The sequence below is a fragment of the Bufo gargarizans genome, chromosome 5 (assembly GCF_014858855.1).
Source record: "Bufo gargarizans isolate SCDJY-AF-19 chromosome 5, ASM1485885v1, whole genome shotgun sequence".
NCBI classification, from domain to species: Eukaryota; Metazoa; Chordata; class Amphibia; order Anura; family Bufonidae; genus Bufo; species Bufo gargarizans.
The window spans coordinates 375,487,328-375,511,506 of record NC_058084.1 but is presented as its reverse complement, the minus strand read 5'-3'; the positions used below and the strand labels follow the sequence as shown (position 1 = coordinate 375,511,506).

At 41.6% G+C, this 24,179-nt stretch overlaps 1 protein-coding gene across 1 annotated transcript in view; it reads right to left on the bottom strand.

Moving 5' to 3' along the window:
• STT3B (STT3 oligosaccharyltransferase complex catalytic subunit B) overlaps nucleotides 1–24,179 on the bottom strand; it is a 90,538-nt gene that overhangs the window by 5,661 nt on the left and 60,698 nt on the right. The window contains exons 6-14 of the mRNA XM_044293484.1: nucleotides 19,667–19,765; nucleotides 18,013–18,159; nucleotides 16,495–16,543; nucleotides 14,907–15,061; nucleotides 13,703–13,914; nucleotides 8,183–8,370; nucleotides 7,436–7,607; nucleotides 1,154–1,327; nucleotides 700–813 (exon numbers count right to left, since the gene is read on the bottom strand). Coding sequence (XP_044149419.1) covers nucleotides 700–813; nucleotides 1,154–1,327; nucleotides 7,436–7,607; nucleotides 8,183–8,370; nucleotides 13,703–13,914; nucleotides 14,907–15,061; nucleotides 16,495–16,543; nucleotides 18,013–18,159; nucleotides 19,667–19,765 — 1,310 coding nt within the window. The remainder of the gene's footprint in view (nucleotides 1–699; nucleotides 814–1,153; nucleotides 1,328–7,435; nucleotides 7,608–8,182; nucleotides 8,371–13,702; nucleotides 13,915–14,906; nucleotides 15,062–16,494; nucleotides 16,544–18,012; nucleotides 18,160–19,666; nucleotides 19,766–24,179) is intronic.

Genomic DNA, 24,179 nt, shown 5'->3' with positions numbered 1-24,179 from the left:
ACCTTTATGACCTCAGTATTTTAGAGATTAGGTTTATTGGATGACCAGCACAAAGTGAAGGTCACACAGCTAGAAAAACAACTCAATATTTTTAAATTGAAAAAAATAAAATAAAAAAAATGACTTGGCCAAGAATGAGTAACATGCAATCATAAAATAAAATGGCCTCCAAAAAGGAGTACACAACCTTTATTAGCTGCGAGGAGGTCAGAGCATCGCAGCCTCTTCCAACAGCTGATCGGTGGGGGTGCCAGCAGTCAGATCCCCACCGATCAGATATGGATGGTTTATCCTGAGGATAGGTCATCCGTATAGGAGTCCTAGAAAACCCCTTGAATTATCATTACTTAATACAGCTAGCATTGTAGAGTTCAACAGCCACAATGATCCTGTCACCAATGGATGAAATAAAAATTCAGACCAATTTTTCATGTTTGTAAATGCTCGCCCATAGTCTGCTTTTTAGACCTGGTGTGGTTCTCCAAATCATAGAATATTTTTGCAAGTAGTGTTTAGTCTGCTATATTCACTGAGCCCCATTTACTAATCCATATCTAACCAAAGATATAAATAATATACACTACACAGGAAAATAATATCCCCTCTCCATAGAATTCTGCCAACTCTGCTTTAAGTCTTATCCTTCAAAGCGTGGAACCCTTGGACTGTAGTGAACGGGTCTCTACATGCGGCATTTACCTGCATTTCACCAAACCGATAGTATGACATTTTATACATCAGGCAGTTGAGCAATGTTGGAGAGCCGGCCTTGTCAACTCGGAATTCACCTTGGGGTGTAAAATAATCACTTTCCTATTTGAAATTTAAAATGGATAAAAAAAAAAAAAAAAAAAAAAAAAGACAAATTTAATTCATCTTTATATTACATCTTCTACAGTGAAGCAAACAAAAGTGGATGATGGAAATTTATTTTTAAAATACTAGAGAAAAAGCAGCTTGCTGAATCCCAACCTTTTACAGAAGAGCCAACTCTACAACGTACAAGAGAGCTACTAATATCCTGACATTTTCATGTGAAATTGCTGCTTGCAGGGAATAAAAACTTTGCATTCACTGGCACAGAAATACGTGGACTTTGGGTATAACGTCCCTTTAATAGCTAAAGGCTTATTATGTCTGCATATTTTCTTACCCTGATATCCTTGGGATGCTCGCCTTCCGCTATTCTAACCATCCAGAGAAATTTATTGATGTCATCTCCAGAGTAGCCGATCACCCCTCCAAAGATAATCAGCACATAATCTACATCCAGGCTGCGCATGATTTCATAAGCGGCTGACTCGTTTGAAGACATGGCTTTCCCTACCTGGAATAAAATTAAGATTAAGAAGTGTAAATTTGTAAGAGAAGGCACAGAAGAGATACTATCCATTTATGCCTACTGAGCATGACTCATCTCCACAGTCAGGAAAGTCTTCGCTTTACACCTTCCCACTTATGTTTCCATAGCTCAGAGAGAATTACATAATAAATAACGTTAGAAGATTTTTCTTTTTTTTTTTTGTCTGCACGCCTTTGAGGTCTACAGGGAAACTGTTACATCACTGTAATAGTGAATCAAGCAATTAAAGGGGGTGCCCAAGATAAATAAAAGCTGAGGCAGCAGCATTAACCCCTTCAAGGCCAAGCCAATTTTCACCATAAAGGACAGCCACATTTTGCAAATCCGACATGTTTCACTTTATGTGGTAATAACTCAAACGCTTTTACTTATATAAGCGATTCCGAGACGGTTTTCTCATGACATTGTACTTCCTGTTAGTGGCAAATTTGAGTCAATATGTTTCACCTTTAAGTTAAAAAATAAATAAATCCCAAATTCACAGAAAATTTGGAAAAATTCAATTTTTGAAATTTAAATGTCTGCTTTTAAAGATTGTGATACTAGTAGTAGTAACTGTACATTTCACAGATTTCTACTTCATGTTGTAAACGTCATTTTATTTTTTAGGATGTTAGGCTTAGAATTTTAGAAGCAATCCTTAAAATTTAAGAAAATTTCCAAAACCCACTTTTTAAAAGGTAGTCTTTCACCTATACTGACAGTTATAGAATACTAACACCATTATCGTCCCCATATGTAAATGCTACTCACCGTTTAGCTGGCAGTCGCTTATTTTCTTCAAAAAACACTTTCATTCCATATGCAAATGAGGTCTGAAGGTGCCCAGGGGCGACGTTCAAGTCTGCCGGCTAGATCGGGATGTTGGGGCCAGCGCATGCGCAATAAACGCTCGGATGCAGATGCCCATAATGGGTAATGCTGTGCGCACGGTGAATCAGATGCACGGCATTTCACACTGAAGGGAGGAGGTAATCAGAAGAACCTAGGGCGGGCCAGACTGGTGAAAAGGGAGGGGTTTCAGATGAAGTGATGAGGGCCCTGGGCACCGGCCGCTTGAACGTCGCCCCTGGGCATCTTCAGACCTCATTTGCATATTGAATAAAAAAGTGTTTTTTGAAGGAAAATAAGTGACAGTAAGTAGCATTCACATATGGGGACTATAATGCTGATAATGGTGTTAGTGTTCTATAACTGTTAGTATAGGGGAAAGACTCCCTTTAAAGGACTAGTTCAGTTATGAAGTCACTTTGTGGGGCTTAGATAGTAGAAACCACCAATAAATGACCACATTTTAGAAACTACACCCTTTAAGTTATTCAAAACTGATTTTTTTCAAACTTTGTTAACGCTTTAGGAAACATTGAGGTGAAATGTCAAAATTTCACTTTCTTGCAGATTTTTCATTTTAAACTATATACCCTGTAACACAGCAACTCAATATTTGTAGAATATGTAAAAGCCCACCCGCGCTCCCTTTACACTCCTTACCCGTCAGGGAATCGCTGCTAAGTTCACTGCCACGGTCTGCTGCTGTGACCGTTAAATTTAACCAGACCCTGGTGATAACTATTTATTACCCTGATTCTGCAGTTTACAGAAACACCCATGTGGTGGTAAACTGCTGTATGGGCACACGGCAGGGTGCAGAGGGAAAGGGGCGCCAGAAGGATTTTGGAGGGCAGATGTTGCTGGGATAATTTTAAAGTTGCCATGTCACATTTGAAGTCCCCCTGGATGCACCCGCAGAGTAGAAACTCCCAAAAAGTGACCCCATTTTGTAAACTACGGGATGAGGTGACAGTTTTATTGGTACACTATTTTGGGGTACATATGATTTTTGATTGCCCAATATTACACTTTTTGTGAGGCAAAGTAACAAAAAAATGGCTGTTGTGGCAGTTTTTATTTTTATTTTTTTACGGAACTCTCCTGACAGATCAGGTGTTGCTTTTAGAAGCAGGTTGATACGGATGCGACAATACCAAATGTGTATTTTTTGTTGCTTCAGTTTTACATAAAGCATTTTTTTAATGTTTGTGTCTTCATTTTCTAAAATCTACATTTCTTTTATTTTTCTGCTGATAGTCTTGTGCAGGGGATTTTTTTTTTGTAGGAAGAGCTGACTTTTATTGGTACCATTTTTGGAAACACGTGATTTTTTGATCATTTAATATGACACTTTTTTTTATTTTTTTTATTTTAACAGTGTTCAACTGAAGGGGTAGATCATGTGATATTTTTATACAGCAGGTCATTACGGACGTAGCAATACCTAATATGTCTATTTTTAATTTATAATGTAGTTTTATACAATAAAAGCATTTGTGAAAAAAGAAATCATGTTTGTGTCACCATTTTCTGAAAGCTATATTTTTTTTATTTTTCTGCCGATAGTCTTGTTTAGGGGCTCATTATTTGTTGAAAGAGCTGACTTTTTATAGGTAGCATTTTTGGGTGGTACATATGTTTTTTTTTTTAATCACTCAATATTACACTTTATGGAATTCACCTTAGGGGTTAGATCATGCGATATTTTTATAGAGCAGGTTTTTACAGACGCAGCAATACCCAATCATGTTTTAGCATCTTCATTTTCTGAAAGACTTTCTTGGCAACGTAGCGTAGAGATGACGGTTTGATTGGTACTATTTTGAGTTGCATATACCTTTTTGATCTCTTGGCATTACACTTTTTGTGATGAAAGGTGACAAAAAAAGGCATTTTTTGCATAGTTTTTATAATTTTCTTATGGTGTTCACATTAGGGGGTGTGTCAATATTTTTTATAAAGCAATTCATTACAGATGTGGAGATATCCAATATGTCATTTATTACAGCTTTACACTATAAAAGCATTTTTGAAGAAAAATAAAAATCATGTTTTACTTTCTCCATTTTCTGAAAGCCATATTTTTATCGTTTGTGCGATTGTCGTATGTGGGGGCTAATTTTTTGCGGGAAGAGACGACTGATTGGTACTATAGCCAATAACAGAAAGGCTTATATGGGGTACATATGTGTCTTTTTGATCGCTTGGAATAACATTTTTTGTGATGTATGGTGGAAAAAAAAAAGGGGGGGGATAGATCATGTGATATTTTTAAAGAGCAGATCATTACGGCCCGCTGATGCCCAATATGTCTACTTTTTTTACATTTATTTCAGTTTTACACAATAAAAGCATTTTTGAAGAAATAAATCATGTTTTAGCGTGTCCATTTTCTGAAACCCATATTTTATCTATCATTTGGGCGACTGTCCTATGTAGGGGCTCAATTTTTGCAGGAAGAGACCGAATGGTACTATATTGGGGTACACACGTCTTTTTGATCATTTGGAATGACACATTTTGTGATGCAAGTTGACAAAAATAAAAACATTTTTTTGCTCAGTTTTTTTTTTTTTTTTTACGGTGTTCAGCTGAGGTGGTAGATTGTGACATTCTGTATTGTACTGACTTGAACTGTCAGCATCTTGCACAGCAAGACGCTGACCGTTGCCTAGGAGACCCAGCCTGCCGGCTGGATCTCCTGGGCTTCCATAGCTGGCAGGCTCCGATGCCTAAGGCATTGGAGTTGCCATGGCAACCATCGGCTCCCTTTTATCACAGCGCGGGGGGCTGATGGAGTCAAAGGGAGCCCTCTCCCTTTGCAAACCCTGCATGTGCCGCGGCCAGCGCTGACTGCGGCATGTGAACGGGTTAATCTGCCGGCATCACTGCATACAGCAATGTCGGTGGATGTAGCAGGGGCCCAGCTATCAGTAACAGCTAGGCCCATGCAGCTCAGCTCCATTCAAGTCAATGGGGCTGAGCTGCAATAGCAAGCACTGCCACTATACGATGTATGGCGCTGTCCTTAGAAATCCACCAGGAGCCTGCTTCGCTCACCAGAGCTTTGATGAGCACAGCGGTTCCTGGAAACGGCTGATCAGCAGGGATGCTGGGACTTTGACTCTACCAATGTGATGATTATGACCTATCCTGAATACAAGTCAAGTCATCATTATCGTTTCCAGGATAACTCCTTTAACAGTTCAGCCCGAGCTGGACTCAGGCAGCAGGCTGAAGCGTGGAAGTGTTGCTTTAAATCCTTATATCTCGGGTTGGGTTGAAGCTAGAGATATGGGTCTCACTGTTAGAACCGGATCAAGAGTGATAGATGGAAGTCAAAGCAAGTTTCAGCTGCTTTCGCTCCCAACCCAATTTCTAACTGATATATCTCCTGATATAGGCCTTGTCTTGTTTGAAAGCTACATCTCCAGCTGCTACCGAGACAGAGATATCAGGAATTAAAGCAGGCTCCCATTCAGTTAACTGATCTTTAGCAGGCGTGCGGGTAGTGGAGAAGCTGACAGCCTGCAGTATAGAAGTGAAAGTTCTTTTGTTTATTTTTTTTTATAAAAAGGGTAAATTTGCCAGTGACTATCCCAGGTGATAGGAGGGAGCTCACCCAGCAGTAGGGCCAACCTTCAAATGGCTTAGCATTAAGGACACCTTCTGGCAAACGTTTTAGTCTGAATTACAAACACACAATTGTTCTAGCATTACATTCATCAGCCATTAAGAAGTGCATAAGACATAACCAACATCATGTATTATACTTTATACAGTTAATATATTTGGGTTGGCTGTGGGCACAAATCTCAACAGTAATGAAAACAGTGTGGACACGCTGCCGGGTATAAGATACAATGATCTCTCAAGATACAATGGCCTCAGGATGCAACATATTCAGCATACATGATCTTTTCCGACCCACCGTAAGTTGAACGTAAACTCAACATACAATGTTTCTCAGGTCCAACCAACAGGCCATTTCACTGGTTTTGGTTGTCTAGTAGCACCTCTGCATGTTCTGTACTCCCCAAAGAAGCTCCTGCACTCACCATAGAAAGTTATTTACAGCTTTCAGCATCTATTCCTGTTTTAAGTAAGGACTAGCTTTACACATCTTTGTTGCCTGTTTATTTTTCTTAGAACTTCACATTCTCTTATTGTGGGATGACATTTGGGTCTTTGGAACCAATTACTGGTTTTCAATGGAGTAATGGACTCAAGTTAGAGGTTTCAACTTACAATGGAACCAATTAACATTCTAACTTGGGAACCACTGTACCCTCCACCACACTCCAGAGTGTCCATCACACTCTCTATAGCCAATAACAAAGACTGATGTGTCAGATCATTATATCGGTAAGCTCTTAGTACATACTCAGTCTTCTTGGGTTATAACCAACTCAACTTTTTTTCCCATACTGCAATATATCTAATAACCTTTAAACATAAGCAATGGAGAACAGTCTTTCATATGCAGGGTCCCTCACCCTCCTGATCGTTTGGGCAGTCTCCACCATGCATGAGTAAGGGGGCAGAGACATTTTCCTTATATAAACTAAGGAGTAAAGATATATTGGTAATTATTAAACACTTCAAAATCTTAAGAGGGTATTCTGATACAATCATTTAAAATAAAAATGGGCTCGGAGGGAGCAAAAATAAAACGGAATACTTACTGTACCCAAGTAATCCCCGGCCCTCTCAAATCCCACTTCCTTAGTTTGACATACTGTCAATGACTTGGCCTGCCCACTCTCAGACAATTACTGGCAGTGGTAGGTCATTGGAGTGTGCAGGTCAAGTAGTTTCTGGAGAAGAAGTAGAGACTAGCTGGGAACGCAACAGCGACCAGACTGCAGCAGTACTGGAGGATCATTAAAGGGAGTACTCTTATTTTTGCCCTCTCCAACCGCATTTTTATTAATAAAATTGGTACCAGAATACCCCTGTAAGGAGAGGTAGATCTAAAACATGCTGAAAAGCTGACAGAGCTGCAACCTGGCCAGTCCTGGCCTAACCCATGAACCAGATATACAGTTTATATACACATATTACATAACCCCACTTGCCTGATATGGTTGGGTTCCTTCAACTCCTACACAGACAACCCATGTTAGCAAATGTTTATGTCTTTGTGCATAATGCAGTGTTTGGTGAGATGTCAAAATCTACAGTTCGATTGTTTTAATGTTTGTGTCCTTTCCAAGCCAAGAGACCTTTTTGTACGCTTACCAATGCTATATGACTATTATTCCACGTATTATTGTCTACCAGCGTTGTCCGATTAGCCATTCCTGCTATCTGATAGCCATAATCCCACCAAGACATCACACGAGCATGTTCATCAGTATTTTGCCTAAGCCAGTAGTATGCTTCTCTGAAGTCATCCAAGATGTTTCTTGTTCTGAAACGAGACTGATGGTGTCAAAACAAAGTATTGGCGACAATTTAAAATTAGGCTTACACCCATAAAAAAAACAAAAACAAAAAAACAAAACACAAAAGACCCACATTGAAATAAAAGAAACCCATTACTGCTTTTGGCTGAATTTTCATGGTATACCATGGTCTATCAACTGGTAGAAGGCACAACGTCCACAAACTAGCAATAGTGATCACTCTGGCTTTTTGTGTACTCTACACAAAGAGCCCGTTTACTGAAGAAATTTCAGACAAAGCAAAACTGCACATTCACACGAGCAGGGATTTAATCCTTATTCTGGAGAGTAGAGAGATACAGTGGTAGAGAGATTCATCCAAACCAATCCCTAATGGCCAACTATGCATCCAGGACGGCACAGATGCAGCCTAGTTTAACTTTCATACACAGTTGTTCCTGGCTTATTAGTCTTCATAGATACTGAAACCATGGAGGTAGGGGTTTAGCAAGTCCCACTGAAGTATACAACATTAGAATTAAAATGAAAAAGACCCATAAAAGAACCCTTTCTTCACAAACATCAGGCTTCTGGTTCTTACCCATCATGATTATAAGAAGCCAGCACCACGCTGGGACTTGAGTAGGCATTGCTAGTCACCCATGTGCAATGTACAGCAAACATCATCAGCAACATAAGCATCAACATGGTGACCACGCTCTTGATGTTGGGTCCCAGGCCTTCTTCAGTCTTCTCCTGCTCAGAAACATGTTTTCTCACTTTTCCAGCCTGAATGGACACAAAGACAGAATTTGTTTCAGAGGTCCTCATATATCATCTATGCCTTAACAGAAGTGGGTTCTGAATGGCTAGTAATTAATAGTAAAACAAGTCATGGCCTTCGCAGGTCAAAGCTCTTTACATCTGACTGACTAGGAAAATGCTCAGCTCTAATTTACTATGAAAGTACTGAAATTGCATAAATTACAGTTTTCACAACATCTAAAGTCCTATTGCTTCCAATAATGTAGTTTTCAGTTAAAGAAAAAATACGCAATTTAAATACTTTACAAATGTATTCTTCAACATGAGGTCACCTTAGACAGCAGTTAGGAAGAGAGAAGTAACATACATTAGGATCTGGGATGGCCAGGTGCGGATTCAACTAACCCCTTAATGACTGCTGTGCTTTGATGGCAGCTGTTCAAGGAACTTCTGAATAAGATTCCAACACTTTCTGCTGTATACTACACATGCCCAGGCTGATGGGCAAGTCCTCCAGCTACAAATTTTTGATTTAAAAAATAAATTAAAATCGTTCACTGCTGCAATCGTAAAGACCCGTATAAAAACTTGTTGCTCTCCTTTTTTATTGCACAATTGACACAAATAAAGCCTTCTTATGACTGGATTTTCTAAGGGGAAAAGGTTCATGGGAAAATTGTGGTTTCCATGGAGACTGCAAAACAATCTTCACAAAAGAAATCCTCACTGATAAATGCATATTTGTAAGTTGCACGTAATGTGCCAGGCATGAACGGTAAACTAAAAAAACGGTCCAAACTCATTAAGAGGTTAAATACAATACGAGACAAAAGCACAAAAAAATGATGTGCCAGATGACTCCTCTGTGATGACTTTTGGTCAAATCTAAGGACTTGCTGTCTCCTTCACAGGAATCAACCAGAAAGCAAAACAACTTTGAGCAATAGGCACTCCCCCAAAAAAGAAAAAAAACTTTACTTGGCAGTTTCCCTTTAGGGCATTACTTGAAGTCTCTCTACCGTCTTACTGATTTCCCTTAGAAGGGTTAGGGCTCCAGTAAGGCTGTGCTCCTGACACCTCAAGTAACCATCACCTCTGCTGCTTGTAGAAAGTGGCAGGAGCACTGGACCAGCAGAGCAGAGAATGGCGCTGGAGAACTGGGGAGTATAATCATGTTTTGTTTCCATTATAAGACGTTGTGAGGGTTGTCAGATGTTTTTAATTATCGCTGAAAACCAGAGTGCGCCAGACAGGCAAAAGACTGAAATCTAGGTCATGTTTCTGACTCATTCTATGAAACCCATGTATAAAGGCAAGACAGCAAACAATGATCTAATATTTCACGGTCAAATGCCAGAAGATCACACTGGTGGACTCCGTGAGCTCGATTCCAAGGTAATCCCTGACACAGCACTCTAATGCAATACGCCATTGGTTTTTCAATGGCCACCATTTAGAAGGTGTGCACGTCTCTAAGACCTTTACAGTCAACATTCTCCAGGTGTTTGATCACATGTAAAAGGATTACTTTTGGGTGGCATTCCTCTTTAAGCTGGTTGTTATGGCAGCAACCCCTGATGCTGCTGCCCCTTTCCTCATATGTGCCCACCGATATGCAGTGCCACAGGTGTCTGGCATCTGCATATCTTTTTCCCTCTACGGAAACATGCTAATTTGGCCAAATGGAGAAGCGATTGGTTTGACGGCTGACGTCTTTGGTCATGTAAAGAGAACAAAAATGTATCTTCTGCTCAAGCGCTCTCACTAGAACAGCGTATTACTCTGCCGTGTGTCAATATACCCATAAGGTCCCTTTACATGGGCCTACTCCGCAATCAGAAATGGACTATTCGTTCCCTATAACTGCCGCCTCATCAGAAGGGGTGAGAGCTGCAGTTACATGCACCAATGATCTCTCCTGAATGGGGACAGACAAGCGATTGCTCAAATCATTGTTTCTGGGCTGCAGGTCCCGTTTACACAGCACGATAACGGGGGCAGTTATTGGGAATTAGCATTCCTAGGAACATTTGACCGTGTCTTGACATGAATCAGGTCAGGTCAGCTGAAAAGGATAGGTCGTGTGATGGATGGGTTGTCACAAGATGTACTTGACCATCTCCAACAGTCCCAAAAAGAATGCTCCAAAATATCTTCCATTTTTTTTTACTTCTGACTTTGGCTTAAAAAAATTATTGCAAAATACAGATCAAATCAGCATTGTGTGTGAGACCCAAGAGGAGGACATTATGCGTAGTGTCTGCTATAAAAGCAGTAACAAGCCATCGGCACCACCACATTGTTTATGTCATGGTTCCCAGAACATGTATGAGCAGTAAGGACCAACCCAGAAGACAGGTCAACTAGCTCCGTTGTTACCTTGGCAGCACACAGGTTAAGTTGAACTCATCAGATGCGGTATTGCTTTTCCCAAACAACGCCGGTTATTCCCTGGTGGCCTCTTGGCAGACTAGTCTTCATAATGTAACACTTACACAGCAGCAGGCAATCTAGCATTCACCCCGCTGAGTGGCAACCAGCATGGAAAATAATCTGACATTCAGAACGATAATTGTATAATCAAACTGTTATTCCCCGCATCCTCTGCCTAGCCAAGTTCTTTCATTTTGTTGAGTAATTAAAAGTAGAGAAAAAAAATGTGAATTGCCATTGTCTGCACTTCATTACCCAACTTCTTGGAGAGGTGGTTGCACAATGCGGAGATTAAACACCGCTTCCAACGTCACATCAATTACAGCGAGCCATGCTTATAGGGGAAAGAGACCGGGAATCAATGGAAGAGAGACGTCTGGAGAAAAACGTCCTTTAAATATTCCGCTGCGTAGGTTAAAGCGGCTCATGTTCTTTATGACCGGCTTTCCGATCACTGGTACTCAGATATGGTATCATTTAATTGTTCTGGGACGTATGTATTCATTCCATAAAATCCTCAGCAAGGTATTAGTCTGGATCATAAAGCTGCAAGAGGTTGAAAACAAAGGCTGCTCTACATATATTTAGGCTACTTTCACACTTGCGTTGTAAATTCCGGTATTGAGGGGGGGGGGGGGGAATCTCAATACCGGAATTAAACAGATCTGTTTTGATTTTGCACATCAGGATGCATCGGTTACAGAAAAAAATAAATTGTCCCTAAATACATTGAAATTCAATGGGTGACAGATCAGTGTTTTTTTTTAGCCTCCCAAAAAAAAAAAAAAAAAAAAAAAAAAAAAAAAAAAAAAGTCAAAACAATGACTTATTTTTTTCCCCATTTTTATGACCAGACAAAACCGCAACTTGCAGCGGATTTGTGTCCGATCACAAAACGGAATGCTAACGGAATGGATCTTTTTCCATTCAGAATGCATGAGGACTAAAAATGGAAACGGTCTTTTCTGGTACTGAGATGCTGTGCTGGATCTCAATACCGGAAAAACAACAACGCAAGTGTAAAAGTAGCCTTAGTCTGAGGTCTGTATTACCTCATAACTTCTAAGGGTCTTGTTCAGGGGGTTTAGATTATTTTCAAAAAGGCAGAACAGTGAAATAAGAAGTCCTACGTTACCGATTCTGCTGCTTTCCAGTCCTTGCTGGCCTCGGCTTCCTGGTCCCTCTTGACATGAGCCAATAACTCACCACAGCAGTGACCGACCTCAGCCAGGGATTGGCTGAGTGTCGAAAGGGACCCAGAAGCAGAGATCAGTGGGGAATCAGGGAGCATCTGGACAAGGGCAGTTTTTTGTTTTGTTTTTAGCCTATTGCAAAAAGTATGCAATCTCCTGGACACCACGTTTATTATACAGGGGTACGCTACCCTAAAAAAAAGTAAATGTAAACTCCATCCATTGCCAATAGGTCTGAAGGTGAATATCAGTTTTGGCTCTTCTACCAGGCAATCATAAGGGAAGCCAAGGCTCTTTGCCAGGTCCGTCCTACAACGGATGGTCTGTTGGTGGGTTCTGTCGCTGACAGGATGAATAGCGATGCATACAGCACCATTCCAGCCATCACATCTGGTAGAATTTGCAACAGAACTCTGAAGGCGAGCCTCTAATGCAACTAAGGCTACTTTCACACTAGCGCTTGAGGATCCGTCATGGATCTGCAAAAACGCTTCCCTTACTAATGCAATCGCATGCATCAGTCATGAACGGATCCGGTTGTATTAGGTCTCCTATAGCCATGACGGATCTGTCTTGAACACCATTGAAAGTCAATGGGAGACCGATTTGTTTTCTATTGTGTCAGAGAAAGAGGATCCGTCCCCGTTGACTTACATTGTGTGTCAGGACGGATCCGTTTGGCTCCGCTTCGCCAGGCGGACAGAAAAACGCTGCAGGCAGTGTTTTGGTGTCTGCCTGCGGAGCGGAACGGTGACTGAACAGAGGCAAACCGATTCAGTCTGAGCGGATCCTTTACCATTCAGAATGCATTAGGCAAAACTGATCAGATCTTACAAACTTAAAGCCAAAACGCTAGTGTGAAAGTAGCCTAACGGTACAGTCACGTGGAAGATCTCCGCTGAATATTGCTGCATATTTCACCGTTAGAGACTGCAGCTATTAAGAGACTGCAACGACAGAGGAAAGCACTTGAATGAGAAATGTACAACACTGTAATCCAAAAGGAAATTTCTGCTTTTCGGTGGAGTCTCTCTTTTTTCTAATCTCTATTTAGCGTTTTTTGTTGTTTTCTGTACATGATTATGGGGCAGCCATCTTGTCTGAGGCTGCTATTAACAGCAGTTCAGGAGATGCTTTCCTATGTCCTTGCGGCTGCGGTAAAACGTATAGAATGGAAATGATGCACTGACGTCTATGGGAGAGTCTTCTGGGCATACTCTAACCTGGGCAGAGGGCACTGCAGGGAGGGCCAATTTAAACAATAGTTCATTTTCTGATGACACTTTGAACAGCTAAAGATTTATATATTCGCTAAAGCAGTAACTGTCCTTTAAGTCATGGTACAGCTTACAAGTTGGGAGTTTCTCAAATTGTACATGTACCACTTGTCCATACAAGGTGAAACGAGCTGAGCTGGAGCAGAACTCTAAGGAGCACTCATCCCCTTGTAAGTGCAGGCTTCGTGGATGTACGTGGAAATTCTTCTCATAAGCAGGGGGAATGAATGAATGGCTATGATTTGTGAAAATAATGGCCACCAAAAGGTAATTTCTCTAAAAATAAATGAGCAAAAATGCGAAAAACTATAGTTTCTCCTCCAACTGTGCACATTTTAGCTCTAACAAAAAACTAAACAAAAACACACAATGCAATAAGAAAAAAAAAAAAAAAAAACTTCTGACGGAGGAGGACATTTCTTGCAAGTATATAAGGCAAAGCATCCCAATTACCTTATCATAAAGGTTTCCTGAATTCCTTTTATCATCCTCATCACTACTGTCTTCTATTGGTGGGTTCTCTCTTTTCATGTCATCACCCAAATAATGTTCAAAGACATTTGAGAAAGCAATGGCAGAAAGCATGCAGACCACAGGCGTCAAGGTTAACATCAAACGGACCATCACGCCGGCAAAATATACCGCACTGATCGCATATAGAGCAACTGTGGAGGAAAGGGAAAAAAGGTATATCAAAGTGCTCCACTGGTAACATGATAATTACCCCTAATACTGCGCGCTGCTTAGAGGCGACTGTCCTGCAGTCCAGGAACGATCACATTAACAGCGTCATGTCAGTAAAAGAACAGTAGAAATAACCGTAGAGGAGTAGTACATAACATGTTCTGGCAGTGACAGGCAGAAGAGATGACATAAGGTAAAACAAGCAAGTTATTAAAATAAATGCCATCGAAGAGCGGGAAAATCACAGCGACTGGTAGAGCATATAATTGAATTGCACAAGCAGGTGCTGAAACAATGCATTACATGTGAAAAAGCTTGAAAAGGATATCTTTCTGTAGATAGAATAAAGTTTTGTAAGGTATGGGTATGGGCAACCGGTCACAATGTGCCTTGGTGCCTGCAACCCCACCGATCACTAGAGTGCGGCTCTTCATGAGTGAAACTGACAGGGCATCGTAGCCTCACTGATTTCAATGGGGTTGCCGTCTGGGTCACTTCGAGATAAAGTACTCTCCAAGCCAAGAGGAAAAAGGCTGAAGTGGCAAGAGTGATTGCCAGAGTGCAAGAGTCTCTTCAGTGTAGACTGAGGATCTTGACATGGCGATAACCTTATGTCTCAATGATGTGACAGAAGGCGGATTAAAGACCAACATAACCTATAATTGCCATTGATGGAGTTGATGGATTTTAAAGATGACCTAGCTTCACTCTGATAGGGTTCATGTACACCATTTCATATAGATGCATAATAAGCTTTTCCTGGAGGATGATATTATTTTGTCAGTCTCCGTCCGTATGGAAGGTATTGCTTCTAGGGGAATAACATGTCCGTACAGTGCAAATTCTGATAAAGACTGTATGGCCGTGCTGTACTAAGGGGGTCTACAAGGGCGCTCTGGGCTGGGCTGCATCTTCAAGTCTGTTCCTTGTCAGTAACAATCTGAAAACCCAAAAAGTTCTGGACAGTACTTACCAAAAACTCTCTCATCATTGATATTCTTTATGCAGAACCAAAGTCCTGCAGGAAAGGTACAGACTAATATATGAAGGTCAAAGAAGAAAGAAACCCAAGTGGTTGGCTGATGTTCTGATACCGAAGCAATAATGGGGATGTGAATTTTTGCGTACCTATAAAAAAAAAGGGACAGACGAAAAAAAGGAGACAAATGACAAAAACAGCTATGGTCACTCTACAGGCCGATAAGGATTAAAGTATACCACAGATGACAGCAGTGTACAGCGTTCTGCAAATTGTATGGTCTACAATACCCAAAGATATCACCGCTCTCCCATTAAAACAAGGCAATGAAGAGACAAGAGGCACAGGCAGATTATCACCACATGAGGGAATCCAGCATTTTAACTGTCAATTTGCTTTTCAGATTTCTCCGTGTGAAAATCGTTGGCAAGAACCAAACGCTGAAGTCACTGAACCTGATGTTAATAATGACCTCCTAAATACAGACTAAACTGTTTGGCCACTCTTAAACCGCTAAGCTGTCGGTAATTTTCCAGAGATCTGAGGTATAAAGACAGCGATGATTACAGTTTCAGTCCAGAACATTTTAGGTAACACCTGCCAAATGTTTGGATACCGGCTGCATCCAACAAGGGATGAGCCGAACAATTTTACAGGTCAGTTTGTTGTACAGATGTCTGATCCTCCCCGGCTGTTGAGCTGGCTGGGCTTTTCCTTCTGGAGAATGTAATGAATCCAGCCAGCTACTGGGAATGTAAAATATCCCAGGCCAGCAGGAGCAGCCGGACACCATCCAGCTTACTTGTGTAACTTTACTGCAGGGTGAAATATTCAGTTTTACCCTTTGACCACTACAGTGTACAGGGTACAAGGCTTAGTTCTACAGGTTGTGGTTTCTGTCCTCAAATCGTTCTTCTGCCAGCCAGTCTTAACAGAAGTCCCTGTGCTCTGGCAGATCTATAGCAAGATGAGGGCCAAATCTAACAGAATCGAAAGTAATCTACACAATTTATCAGGAAGTCTAAGATTAAGGTGGTTGTCTCATCTCAGACAATGGGGGCATATAGCTAGGCTATGCCCCCATTGTCTTATGATATATCGGGAACAAAGAACTGCAAAGTGGTGGCTGGAGGACTCTAACCCAGCCACCACCAAGCACTCCCCATAGAAGTGAATGGGAGCACATCACAAATGACCACCCACCGCTCACTTCTATGGGCCCGACGGAAATAGCCAAGCCAGCGCTCGGCTATTTTCGTCAGTCCCATAGAAAATAAAGAGAGGGGCGCTGTGCATGCGCAGTGCACCCTCCACCACTTCGCGGGCACTGTTCTCAATATATCCCAGTGATATGCCCCCATTGTCAGACGAGACAACTCCTTTAACATGTTAAAATGTCTAAACCATTTGTTGGTGGTTCTGACGGAGAATGGGTGAGAGTTCATGACATGCTCTCCTCCTGTCCATCTCCGAGAACACAGGTTGTCCAACCTCTGATTAGTATATGGCATTTTTGCATTTAAATCCAGTAGAGGCAAACTGAATAGAAAAAGCAGCCATCGGATGCAGCCGCTAACCTTACCCTGTATCCCAAAGGGAATAAAACCGGCCACTCCAAGGAGCAATGTACCCTGGAAAATAAAGATCACGCATATTAAACACATGTATACAATTTAAAATTTGTCATTTCATAAAACCTTTTGACACATTATAGTGACATAAATTTTGAATGATGAGGTCCAGGTGATGAGACCCCAATTGTTTTCTGAAACAAAGGAGCAGAAGTGCTCAGGTGAGGCTCTTAGGCTATGATCAACTTTCCTAGGCTCTTCTTGGACACCCAAGCGTCTCGTATACGTATGTACAGAAAGTATAGGGGTCCACACAGAATCACAGGCGAAAGAGCACAAACCTCAGCAGAGTGCTTCTGCCCCTTCACTTCAGCACAGAGACCTCACTGATCAAAACTTGACTTGCCAAAAGGTATCGTTAAAGAGAACGTGTACTCAGAAAATCGAATTTTTTATGTTTAAGATTTTAAGATTTTTTTTATTTTTTCCATGTGACCATAGTAGTTACATCTAAAATCCTGAAATTTTAGTTCTAGTCATTAAGCCTAAGCATAATGGGCACCACTTCCTGATCCGTATAGATAACCTTTCAGCAATCATCTTATCATCACAGGCAGGATTACAATGACAGGTAGCACCAATACAGAGCTAACACAGGATCCTTTATTCACAATAGCTGATGGTCACAGCTTATCTACTCGCCGTCCCTGCACAAGGACCTCTACACAGGTCACAGAGCATCCCTAGAAAACTCTTTTAGAAGTCAGGGTTTTTGCTCCAGACCATTGAGCCTATGGTGGCTGTTAAAAACCGTTCGGTAAAGGTGGCAGCCCCCATAATCATGTTAGAGAAGGAAAAAAAAAAAAAAAAAAAAGGATTTACAAGTACGCTGCACCACTGCTACAAAGGAGATGAAGCATAGGTAAACCCCATCCAACAGTTGACTGATGGTGTGCTGGGAGTCAGCCCCTGTGGGTCGGATATTAATAACTACAGCATCTGAGGTGGCTTTGTTTGAGGCAAAAAAGCATCCATTATGGCGAAGAAAAAAAAAAAATATATATTTTTCCAAAGTTTTTATTCCACGTATTAAAATAAAAGACAAACTATATAAATGTATTGACCCGGAGAATGGCGGGCACAGGTTAGTTTTAACGCACTGTGACTGCCGTAAAAAAAATAAAAAATTAAATAGAAAACCATAATACTAAAAATTTATAAAAAATAAATAAAATAAAATAAATAAATGCCCCTGAAAGAAGGGGGGGGTTGAGAAACCAAAACGGAAGTTTTCAAACAAAATCCTGAAAGAATTAATATAATACACTTATTTTGGAATTATCAACAATATTCCTAATTACAGTCTCAGAATCCTACTGAACCCAACTACCGATATTTAACCTGTATACTACAGTGAGTCTACCGACAGTATACAGGAGCTGATGGAATAATGTGTGGCACATAACGGTGCGGTGCTAGATATCAGATGCTATATAAATAGCTTTTATGAGACATGCAGGGCAAATTACCTGTGTATGTTAAGTAGATAACGGTCAGGAACACAATTCCAGCAGCGAGAGACACTCCCAGAAAGAAGAGAGTCTGGAACTCCTGCTTTGTCAGCTTGTCTCTCAGGTACTGCAGGAAAGCATATGCCTGCAGCAGCGCAAACACTCCTGGAACAGACAAAGACAGGTCACCTCCAACAAGCACAAAGCATCAACGTCCCCCAATATCCATCAGTGTAACAGGACAACCAGAACCGTTTTGTCATTTTATCAAGTGGCATTTCCTGAAGATTATAATATATATATATATATATATATATATATATATATATATATATATATATATATATATATATATATATATTATTTACACAGGCATACATTTGTACATAGCAGTGTGGTGGGGTCTCCGTTCCATTTGCTTGGCACCCATTTCAAATTATTATATTTTCTGCTTCATAAGATGCAACCCCCCCCCCACACACAAAAAGTGTGTGCGCGGGGGGGGGGGGGGGCGGCAGTGAACATTTATATACGTAAACGTACTTAGCTGAAGCATGGCGACTTGGTGGATTCACCCTTAAAGGGGTAATCCCACAAAAATATATTGATGTGTGATGAAAAAGGAATTTTAAATGAAGTATTACTACAATACACACGCAATACAAAGATTGCTACTTTTTTTTACTGTACATTATAGTTCCCTCTGACAGCACCCCCTGCTGTTTATCCTTCTGGAGGACTAACACGCTCAGTAGCTGCCCTGTCCGTCAGTGCTGGAGTGGCGATCACAGACCACCTTCGCTCACTCCTCCCAAAGCCCTCTCTTTTAGCAGCGGAGAAGGAAACGGCTATTACTGGACTCTCAGGTGCCATATTTTAGGGCGATTTTCTATGTAGGGGGCACAGGGGGTTAACAAGAGCTGGCTGCAATGCATCCTGGGAGAAGTACGTGCTCGATTGTCTCATGTGGCCATCCATAGAAAAGGAATGGCAGAAGTCCTCCAGATGCGAGTGAAGAGAGAAAAGGTTAAAGTGACACTGGAGAGTAGCTTTTTTTGCGTTTAAATAGTTAAATATTACGCCAGATATTTTTATTTTTTTATTACAGTCATAGGATAACCCCTTTAGGGCTTCGTCCACACGTAGTGGAAAGGCTGGATATTTTCCATCTGGATCTGCGGGTGGAATATACATGGTGCATTACGGTAGCAGCAAAGGGGCTGAGATTTTAACATCTGTGTGTGAACGGACACGAGGAGCAGATACTAAATCCTCAGCACGTCAGTTCTGCCCTGTGTGGACGTATTACGTGCGGGAAATCCACTCCGTTTGACTCCAGTACTGCTCCTGTGACAAACTCGCAGCGTTCTAATGATTTACAATGCGGTGTGTTCTGACCTCTGCAGTAATGAATCGTACCGACGGCATCAGAGCAGAGGTCAGAACAGAACACACAGCATTGGAAATCATTAGAACGCTGCGAGTTTGTCACAGTTCAGTCTGTGGAATTCACGCACGGAATACGCTCATGTGAAATGGCGCTAACCATAAAGCAGCCCCTGGAACACATATAGACACCACTAACAAATATTAGGTAAGTAGATGCAATAGTAGAAAGCACATGGAGGTGGCTGACAAAGAGAAATCCAATGTTGCCAGCGTCCGATCTTACCTGCAGCTGCCATGTGCTCACTTGTACGGATGGGCTGGAAGCCAACAAAGGGAATCTGCATGGATAATATTAACCCCACGATGTAGAAAGTGCTGTATGCTGCAGAGAGGCGGAAGAAAAAAAGAAAACCTAAGTGAGTCTCAGATAAAGATTCTGAACACATTCTTAAAAATGTGATGACCGCAAACCTTTAAATCGCGTTAGCAAACTAAATATGCAGTGGGGGAGCGTTGCACCGGGCGCCAGACCGCAGGGTGCGCCAGAGAGCAGAGTAGATTCCTGGAATAGAAGCAGTTTACTGCCTATAGCTTCTGTCCTTGCAGTTCAGACTCCGACCTCAGGCAACTAGCCTGAAACCTATGAGGCAATACAGCGAAGCAGGAGACCTCACGTGCACCCCCGCGTTGGGTCTTACGTGATGGCACGGTGGGACTGTCTGCGCCAGCAGGCCGTAACTCAGGCCATAAGCAGCAACAGAAGATCACAGGCGAGTATTTGTTTTAATGTATGTATATGCTAATGCACGGAGGGGGGGGGGGGGCATAATATACTAATACAGAGGGGGACATTTTATGTATACACTAATACAGAGGGGGCCATGCAGACAATTGTCACTGTGTGCATTGCCGGAGTGGGCAACCTCTGCTTCATTATCTGTACCCATTATCAGTGTGTTATCTGTGGTGTTGCATAGACTTGCACCTGCAAGGTAAAAAGGGGCATCTACAGGTTAGAGTGGGAAGGGAGGGGGTGCGCAATATATAGCTCGCCCCGGGCGCTGTCAACCCAGTCTATGCAACTGTATACCGAATAGGTTATGTAACAAACACACACACACACACACGTGGATGGTTTTCTGGCTATAATTTAAGTCACTCCATGTATTCTACTCCCTGTCCTGGCCCTTTAATATCCTCCTTAGTTTGGACCTTTAGCGCAGCAAACAGCATCGCTTAACTTAAGAAAGCCAATGCAAGCCTATTAAGAGAAGAATATAGTGTCATGCTGTTATCCTAATTCTACTAATCTACTTTTTTTTTTTAACTAACATAGCATTATCCCTCACAGCGGCAGCAAAATGGGATCCCTATCTATATCAGTTCTCTTGTGCTCATTGCTACAGAAAGACCATTTGTATTTCATTTTCAATGATTTAGTACTGCTGAAATGGAAGGAAAAAAAAAAAAAAGATAAAAACGCAAAAAATAAATAAATTATGTCTTCCATGAATACTAAATAAAAATACCCTTTAAAACTTGTCAGATGCGTCTTGGCCACAGACAGTACAGTCTTGAGAACAGAATTTGACATAGCACGGGATATAATGGGGAGTGAAGCAAAACAGGAAAAAGTGCCCCATATAATACAACTGAAATCAGGCTCCAGACAAAGGACATAAAAATAAAAGGCAGCCGTTGAGGAGCACGTCCGACATGGTGAAACCAGGACACCTAATGACCGGCAGCTCATGAAACGCTGTCCTATATAGGTCAAGGCAGAACAGCTTTGTGGACTCCTGTCTTATGGGAGTTGTAGTGCTGCCCAGGGAGTAAATAAACCAAAATCATTTCTGGCCGACTAGCAGATTATTATTGATCCCTGCTGGATTTCTTCATTGTGAAAACTCATGCGTTAGGATACAGTTCCTCCAGCAAAAGGCATGTACACGGCAGAGCTCTGCTGGTCCACAGGATAATGTCCAGTAAAGTATACGGTGCTGACATATTACATGGCCGCGTGCAGGGACCGGTTATAATCTGCCCATGATGAGGCAGGGAACCTAAATAATCCCCCGTTTCCCATTCTGTGACCTACAGCCTCTCCAGAAACAACTGTTCAATTGTTTGCGCATTACTGTACATGTAATGTCCTAGCACACCAGCTTTAAAGAGTTTCCTCCATGATAATTCCTCAATTAGAATTTTGATGGCACCGTCCGGTGTTCTGTCGATTACCTCTAGTAACATCCACCTAATGGGTTCAGAGCACCGATTCTTATGGGTTGGTCTGCACAATAGCAGGAATCACACGCTACTAACGGACAAGAGGATCTGGGAGATGAACCAAGCTACTGAGCGTGACTGACCACCACTAGTGGACAGACATATTGATCATCTGATCAGTGGGGGTCCAACTCCTAGCACCTCTGTCAATCAACTGATGGAAGGAGCTACAGCACTGTGGCATCTTTGGGCCTCGGGCATCTCGTCTGTCGGGGCACATTGTCTTTCTGCAGCTCAGTTCCACTCAGTTGAATAAGACTGAGCTGCACATACAATACAATGTATGGCACCATGCCCGGTATACAACGAACAGGCTGCAGCGCTTTCCTGTGAACCGCGGTCCCTTCAAGAAGCCGATCTGAAATGGTTGACCTATCCTAATGATAGGTCATGGATATTTAGGGCCCGGAAAACAGCCTATGAGTGGATGTAATAAAAAAGGAATCAAAAGAACACAAGGGGGCGCCATAATTCAGTAAGACACAGGAGAATTATTTTTTTTTTTAACTGGGATCATAAAAAAAAAAAAAAAAAAAAAAAAAAATTATTAAGTCACGTTTTCTGCGATCTAACAGAGTAAGAGGCCATTCACACATCCGTAGTGTGTTGCGGTTCCAGCCAGCAACCCCATAGAAATGCAATTGCGGAGAAGAATATAACATGTTCTATTTTTTTTCCAGAGCCGTGGACCGGAAGATCATAGTGTGCTCTCTGCATCCATTCCGTCCCCATAGAGAATGAATGGGTCCGCACCGGTTCCCCAATTTGCGGAACGGATGCGGACCCATTATTACGGATGTGGATCCATTATTACGGACGTGTGAATGGAGCCTAAAAAGAATATTTGTACCATTGTAAAGACCAGAGAAAATGCTTTGGTTAAATAAGCCAGACCACGGATAAAGTGTTGGAAGGAAACCCTAGGCAGCCTGGATCCTGATATAAGCCCGACTAGTCGCGCGGTAAAGCACAGCATTATTGTATTCCATGTCTCTGGTAGAAATGCTTTAGTAGAATGCTACCGAGAAGAATATCATTTCTAAAGTGTTGGAATAAATCCTTTTCTAACGTAATTCATGGCACAGAACATAGTCAAGGCATGCCACAGACACCAAGCGAGGAAGACGGCGTCTTAAATCGTGTCGCATAATTTCCCCTAAAGCCGTTATATATAATAATTGTTACAGTGCCATCCTGTGGAAAGAGCCGCAATATACAATGTCTGGCACCACGATGTGATGAATCACTGTGCTATGCGGGAACTCATCTCCTCGCCTTCGAAGCTTTCACACTAGACGCTCAGCTGCAGCGAGATCAGCGATTGCACGTAACAAGCTCCCGAAAAGGTTATGCAACCATTTTTTTTTACATTAGTAAAAAGGATACAGAACGCAGCAAGTTAAATATATAATGTGATATGTTCTAATTGACTCTAACATTGGGTGGAGGAGGGTGGCTGACTCGCACTGCAACCACTGAACTAAACGGGCCACATGATACAGATACACTGTTACTCTGACAAGTACAATACTACATGTACTAGTGTAACACTCCTGCCGCCGACTCCAGATCAGCCTTTTGTATGTTAATACTCAACCCGCGATGCACCCATAAACCAGCCATGAAATATATAGTGAGGACTTCTGGAGTCCTCTCCATTACGTGTGCATGTAGTCATCAGAATGAAGCACATCAGCGCTGGATGAACTAGAGCCGGGACGGCCAACCTGCGGCTCTGCAGCTGTCGGAAAACGACAATTCCCACCATGCCCTGATAAATACTTGACGTTTTTTTAATGTATTGAACCCCCACATGATGAATGGTTGGCAAGAGGTTTAGCGCTTGTGCTAGCACTTTAGACTATTTTGTAGGGGCCAGCATTTCAAGTAATCCCGCTGGCAGGCACAAAGGGGTATGCGCAAAGCAGAGATTTTGGATATGCTCCATAATGTAGTAAGTGGCCAAAAACATCCATATGGGGTTAATGCTAATCAGAAAAATGCAATTTCTGCACACATTTAATAGAGCCTTAGAACTTCTCTGCAGTAGCACCTCGGCCACGAAATAAAAAGGGATTACATTAACCTTATTTGCTTAAAGTAATTAAAATAAAAAGATAAAAAATAAAATTAAAATTAAAAAAAGTGCATTTTTGTTTTCTAAAATGTAACAGGATTTGAATGATTACATCTCACTGAAGAGAATGTGCAACGGAAATGCTCCACAACCCCGGCTCTTAATTACAAAAAGTAATTGGTTACACTCATTTTGGCTTCTTTGTAGTTTATAAAGGCCTTATCAAAGGCTAGCACTTGGAAATAATGGTTTCTGCTCCGCAAGGAAATTGCAACGAGATGAGGTCAATGCAGAAAATGCTTTATCGAGAATGGCTCTTATTATGCTGTGATTAGTAGCACTTTTACATATCGCAGATATTACCGCGGATCGCAGCGCTATATGGCATAGCTGGAGGCTGACGATAGCATACCGCAGCATTAATACTAGGGAA